The 6,668-nt window shown below is 42.9% G+C and overlaps 1 protein-coding gene across 1 annotated transcript in view; it reads right to left on the bottom strand.

The window, feature by feature from the left end:
• Positions 1–1,656: 1,656 nt before the first annotated feature.
• Positions 1,657–6,668, bottom strand: part of LOC102204677 (caspase-1-like) — a gene marked incomplete at its 3' end in the record, with an annotated part of 12,565 nt that continues 7,553 nt past the window's right edge. Inside the window, exons 9-11 of the mRNA XM_005754991.1 lie at positions 4,212–4,269; positions 1,822–1,868; positions 1,657–1,673 (exon numbers count right to left, since the gene is read on the bottom strand). Of these exons, the coding sequence (XP_005755048.1) occupies positions 1,657–1,673; positions 1,822–1,868; positions 4,212–4,269 (122 nt within the window). The remainder of the gene's footprint in view (positions 1,674–1,821; positions 1,869–4,211; positions 4,270–6,668) is intronic.

Raw genomic sequence — 6,668 nt, 5'->3', positions numbered from 1 at the left:
AATTTTATTTAATTTCATTTTATTTTATCTATGCAGCGCCAAATCACAACAACAGTCACTTCAAATTGTAAAGTAGGACTTACAACAATACATGTAAAGAAAAACCCAACAATCATTTTACCCCCTATGAGCAAGCACTTTGGTGACAATGAAAAGGAAAAAAACCTCAAGCAGTATCAGGTCCATGGGCAGCCTGATAGTTCAACTTAGTTTTTGCACTTGGTAAAGCAGAGATGCTGATCGTTTTATTAAACATGAAAGAATTTAAACAGTTTTGAACTCTTAGTGATGCAACAGTGTTTTTTCAACTTGAGAACTGGAAGCAGAGTTTGGGCCCGGATGGATCCTCGAGGCTCCTCACTACGATAGCCATAATGATTCATCGAGGTGTGCATCTTCGTAGCTTACCAAAGTCCCACTTTTTTTGAAAGATTTTTTAGCGCTGTGTACCACATAAAATCGGTTGGGGTCAGTAAGCACAACCAGAATTCATGCTCAAGGAACACCGGATTATAAGACGCGCTGTGGATTTCTGAGAAAATTAAAGAATTTTAAGTGGGCCTTATATAGTTTCAAATGAGGACTGAAGCCTTTGCTGTTTATTAGATCAGCCACATGTATTATGATCTCTCAATACAATCATATTCTGGCTATAATTGCACTTAAAATCTATTGAGCCAATCATTTCGGCTTATATAGCCGAAACATTTTCAAATCATGAGCTCCCAACAATGAGTGAAACAGTAAGAGCATGTAGAGAGTGTGGAAACATCCCATTAAGAAAGAGAAATCAACTTTGTTTTAATGAGCTCAGACTTGTTGAAAATGCAGAGGAGCTGGTTGTGACCTGAGCTTCAGAGAAACATACTGATATTCACTTTGAAGCTTTGAGTGGAAAAAGACAGAAAAACAACATGTGGATCCTGTAATAATGGGAGCTTCCATCTTTAAAGGACTGAAGAGGAAGAAGTTTACAAGGAATCATTTAGAACAGCTTAAAACACCAACTGACTGAATATATGAATCTGAAAACGTGTTTCTGGGTGAAAGAGACAGACATGTACAGACTGAACTATCTGTTCAACAGTCAGAATCTTTCTCTAACAGGAGACACTCTTTACACTCCACTCAGCACAGGGACACTGAGGAACCAGGACTATCAGGCCAGAGTGTAAACCCAGGATAAAGAGTTTGAGTGAATGTGGTGTTGAAGGTGTGGAGGTGGATCAGAGTGTCAGAGGAGACTCTGTAGAAGGACAGAGTGCCAGCAGGACAGTCCACATACACTGCTGCTCTGTTAGAGACAGAGGAGGAGGAGGAGGAGGAGGAGATGGATGTTCTTTTTCCATTATACCAGACAGAACGAGGACCATCATCAGAGCAGCTCAGACTCCAGGACTGATCATTGCATCCAAACCTACAGTCTTTACTGCCTCCTTTCCTTCTGATTCTTCTGTAACTCACTGATATAAAAATGTGTCCTCTCCACTCGACCTCCCAGTAGCAGAGGCCAGTCAGACCATTTCTACACAGCAGCTGAGGATAAAAATCAAATCTGTCTGGATGATCAGGATATGACTGAACCTCCTTGTCATATGTCACCTTCCTGTTGTTGTCAGACAGTTTGAGGTTTGTGTTCACTGTGTTTGTGTCGATTGTGAGTTGACAGGAATCTGATGGAGAGAACAAACACAATCCAGCTGCAGTTATTGATCCATCATCTGTTCATTGATTGACACTTTGATGATGACTCCTGACATGATGAAGATGGTTGAATGTGTGCTGCTTTGTTTTCATGAATCACATTAAAAACACACTTACACTTCCTCAGACCTGGTCTCAACCATTGGCCCCCAGCAGGCTCCATCCTGAAAGGAGAAAGGAAAGAAAGGAGACCAGATCAGACCAGCACAGTCTCTTTCAGCATGCACACATGGACACTGCATCGCTGATAAAGGAACAGTCCTACATTTTCATTGTCGTCATTATCTTTATATTCCTCTTCTGTTTAGCTAAAAAGAACACCTCCCTGCCTTTGCTGCCAGCTGTTTTCTTCTCTTAGCGTCAGTGTGGTTACTGTAGATGACCTCTGACCTTTGAGTGAGTGCAGCGTTTTAATGTGTTTTAATACTACCTGAAACCTGTTCATCTTGTGATTTGTCCACATGCACAGAGAGAAATTTCTGCCTCTTTCATGATATTCCAATCAGCACATTAGAAACTATTATCAACTATCTGTCTACATTTGTGTGACTGGGATAAAGAGAGATTGAAGTGAAGGGGTAAAGTGTCTTAATATATGTCTTAACATTAAAAATGATCAAAGTCCCAAAAAATTGGTTTTCCCTAACCCTAATAAAAAAGCATTTTCATTCTTAATGAAATATAAATAAAATGACAAGTTTGATCATCATGAGAAATGTTTGAGTAGTAAAATGGACTGTTCTAATATCTGAATTTTGTGTTTTCAGACATGATACAGCTTCAGGCTTTTCCACTTGTGTGGAGGAAAGTAGGAAGATAAGAACTGTATCCCCAAGTTATCATACTCCGAATGGACCATGTTCAGCATCTCCATTGCCGAAGCTGCTGCACTGAGTTGCGGCCGGAAGGTGTTTGGTTTCTGTCGTGGTGGTAACCCCCCAACCAAATGTTGGACACCAAACGTGAAGAAGGAGTCCTATCAGGCTTGTTTGGCCTGTGGGACTTCGGAGGCAGCTGACAGGTAACGGCAGTCCAAGCTGAACGCGGCATGAGCAGTGGCTCAAGCAAAAACACAGATGTTGGAGGAGCTCGGAGAGGCCAAGGAAAAAGACTGCCTTTCGGACTTTCGGACTGCCTCACAAAAATTCTGGCAACCCATCAAGTGACTCGGGAGTGGAAAGCGGTGCTCTACCTGCACTGTGTATAGGTGGACCGCTGCTGACTTTGACTGAGAAAATTGTCGGGCGGTGGAAGGAATACTTCGAGGACATCCTTAATTCCACTGCCACGTCTTCTGTGGAGGAAGAAGAGTCTTGGGATGACCCCCCCCCCCCCCCAAACCTCTGGGGGTGAGGTCACAGAAGGCAGTTAAACAACTCCTTGGTGGCAGAGTCGCTGATGTGGCTGAGGTGAGGCTCTGGATGTTGTAGGGCTGTCCTGCCTGACATGCCTCTGCAATGTTGCGTGGAGATCAAGGGCAGAACCCCTTGACTGGCAGACCAGGGCGGTGGTCCCCATTTTTAAGAAGGGAGACCAGAGGATGTGTTTCAACTACAGGTGATCACACTCCTCAGCCTCCCTGGGAAAGTCTATGCCAGGGGTGCCCAATCCCGGTCCTCGAGAGCTACCGTCCTGCAGCTTTTAGATGCATCCTTGTTCCCACACACCTGAATCAAATGAATGGCTTGTTATCAGGCCTTTGCCAAACATGATGGCATGCTGAAGAGATCAAACCATTTGATTCAGCTGTGTTGGAGTAGGGATGCATCTAAAAGCTGCAGGATAGTAGCTCTCGAGGACCGGGATTGGGCACCCCTGGTCTATGCCAATGTGTGAGAAAGGAGAGTCTGTCTGTTAGTCAAACCTCAGACACAGGAGGAACACTGCAGTTTTCTTGATACTGCAGGTACTTGAGGGCGCATGGAAGTCTGCCCAACCAGCTTGTTTGTGTTTTGTCGACTTCAACAAGGCATTCAACCGTGTCCCTTGGGGTTTTCTGTGGGAGGTGCAGCTGGGGTGTCTGGCCCATTGCTACAGGCCATTCGATCCCTATACAACTGTTGCCAGAGCTTGGTTTGCATAGCTGGCAATAAGCCAATAAGCAACAATAGGGGCCAGTGTAAAACTATACCAGCACACTGCACATATGGCAACTGCCATATTATAATGTTGCAAGCAATCCCAAACTCCAGTCTTCTGTACTCCAATGTGCAGTAAGAAATCTATTATCCTCAACCGTTCTTTCCAGGAACATCATCTGAACAATTTTCAGTATGAACTTGGTGGTCCTGTCATAACTTTTTCTGACATCACATGTTGCACAAATCTTTAAGCCACATCTAAACTGTTTGCTTGTCATATACTGTTTGTGTGTTTCTCCAGATATCACAGGATGTCTGATTCTTGATATGGAACTCATTTTCTGCATGAATCAACAAAAAGGCTAAGTTAAGGAAAGAGGAAATGTTTTTTAACAATTTCTCCTTTTTCAGGAGGGTTTTGCATACCTGAGAGCTTCCAGTCTCTTGTGTAGTTGCTTCTCTTCATGGAACCGGTGCTTAATTCCTGCAAATGCATCTTAAATCATAATTGGTCCATTAAACATTTGACAATGTTTTCACTAGCAAATCAAATCAATTCATGTTACTTTAGCAGTATTAGGGCTCTGGTCCCCCACAAGCATTGTGTTTTTTGGGCCTGTTGCAGTCTTGACCTAATTCTATCTGTAATTTTTGTTTTGTCAAATGACTATCATTGTGATGGCCATCATCATGACTACATATTACTAACACGAGTTAGTCATCCTGTTTCATTCTAAAAAATTAACCCAGTCAATCAACAACAACAACAAACTTTATTTATATAGCACATTTAAAAAACAGTGGTGTACCAAAGTGCTTAACATGCAAGAGGGTAAGATGAAGTAACAAGGAGAGATAAGGGCTATGGCAAGGTACAAAACGTGCTAGCAGGTTGAATGGCATTAAAACACACAAAGGCAAAAGAATTGCATATAAAAGCATAAAAGAAGGCTAAGTGTAGAGGATAAAACAGTCAATTTTTTTTTAAAATGAATTAAAAGCCAAAGATAAGAATAAGCGTTAAGCTAACTATCAAGCAATCGTTAACTGGTAGAAAAGGCGAGGCTAAATAAGTGGGTTTTTAACCGCAATCTGAAGGAATGGATGGAATCAGACTCGCGTATAGCGATGGGGAGGTTATTTCATAAATCGGGTGCAGCCAAGGCAAACGCGTGGTCACCTCTATTCTTCAGCGAAGATCTCGGCAGTACCAAGAGTGACTGGGAAGATGATCTTAATGCTGTAGTAGGGGTGTATGATCTAAGTAGCTCAATGAGGTAGCTTGGCGCTATATTGTTAATAATTCGAAAGGTAAGCAGCAGGATTTTGAATTGAATGCGGTACTTAACGGGAAGCCAATGCAGATCAGCAAGGACAGGGGTGATAGAGACACGCCGCCCACTACCAGTAAGGAGACAAGCAGCTGCGTTCTGAACAATTTGGAGTCTATGGAGGAGAGTAGAGTTAAGACCGAAGTACAGTGAGTTGCAATAATCCAACCTAGATGTCACAAAGGCGTGGATAAGCTTTCCAAGGTCCCTATGTGGAACATAATGTCTGGCCTTGCTAATAAGATGCAATTGATGGAAACAAGATTTAACAACAGAGGACACTTGTTTATCGAACTTAAAAGAGCTATCCAAAAATACACCCAGGTCACTAACAGTATCAGTGAGGAAACTGTTAAAGGAACTTAGGGAATTCACGGAGTTGGCTACGGGGGACTCTACTGTCAAAGACGATAATTTCCGTTTTCCTGTCGTTTAGAATAAGAGAGTTACCTACATCTGTATGTCGTCGACATAACAATGATGTGCGATGTTATACTTCTCAAAGATTGCGCCTAAGGGGAGCATATACAGTGAGAAGAGCAGGGGGCCAAGGACAGATCCTTGAGGCACGCTGCAGGAGACAGGTGCAGCAGAGGAGAAATAAGGGCCAAAATTGATCGAGAAGGACCGATTAGAGAGGTATGACCTAAACCAATCTAGGGCGGCACCTCCAATGCCAACTGTGTGTTCAAGCCTCGCTAATAGGATGTTATGATCTACCATATCAAAGGCCGAGGATAGATCTAGTAGGACCACGATTGAAGAGCGTCCGGAGTCAGCAATCAGAAGAAGATCATTGAGGACTCTGAGCAAGGCCGTTTCAGTACTATAACAGGGTTTGTAAGTGGACTGAAATTTATCATAAATGGCATTCGCATCCAAATATGGCTGGAGTTGTGAAAGAACGATCCTCTCCAGTATTCTGGACAGGAATGGAAGGTTAGAGATCAGCCTATAGTTCCCAAGATCGTTATGATCAAGGTTCCTTTTTTTAAGAACGGGCTGGGCAACAGCGCGTTTGAAGGCTTAAAGAACAGAGCCTGCAAGTAGAGATATATTCATTAGAGATAGGATTCTGGGTCCAATTACACTGAAGCAGTCTTTAACTAAACGAGATGGAAGGGTATCATAAGCAGGAGAGGTGTTCTTTGATTGGTCAATAAGTCGCTTGAGAGTATGGAGTGACACCAGCTCAGACTGTTGAAATGATGATGAACAACCAGGGGTGGGAATAAAACTCGACACTGAGGGGAGTGAGGACTTAAGATGTAAAACTTTACGAATAAAATGAGTTAAAAAATTTTCACAGAGAGCAGGAGAGCACGCCAGTGGCATTTCAGGACAGGGGTTAACCAATGAATTGAAAAAATTCATGGTCTCAACTATGTTTTTGTGTGGGTAGAGCATTTGGGGGGTTAAGCCAGGGGAGATTACCTTTTTGTGAGCAGGAAGTCACACAAATGCACCCATATCCACACACACTCACTCACCTGCACATATATACACACTTACAGAGACTCACATACACACACACACACTCAGTGCCCCCCAC

This window comes from Pundamilia nyererei, unplaced genomic scaffold (genome assembly GCF_000239375.1).
Source record: "Pundamilia nyererei isolate P.nyererei 1_Seehausen unplaced genomic scaffold, PunNye1.0 scaffold00804, whole genome shotgun sequence".
NCBI lineage: Eukaryota > Metazoa > Chordata > Actinopteri > Cichliformes > Cichlidae > Pundamilia > Pundamilia nyererei.
Note: the sequence above shows the minus strand (reverse complement) of the source record. Positions and strands in the feature narration are given on the sequence as shown.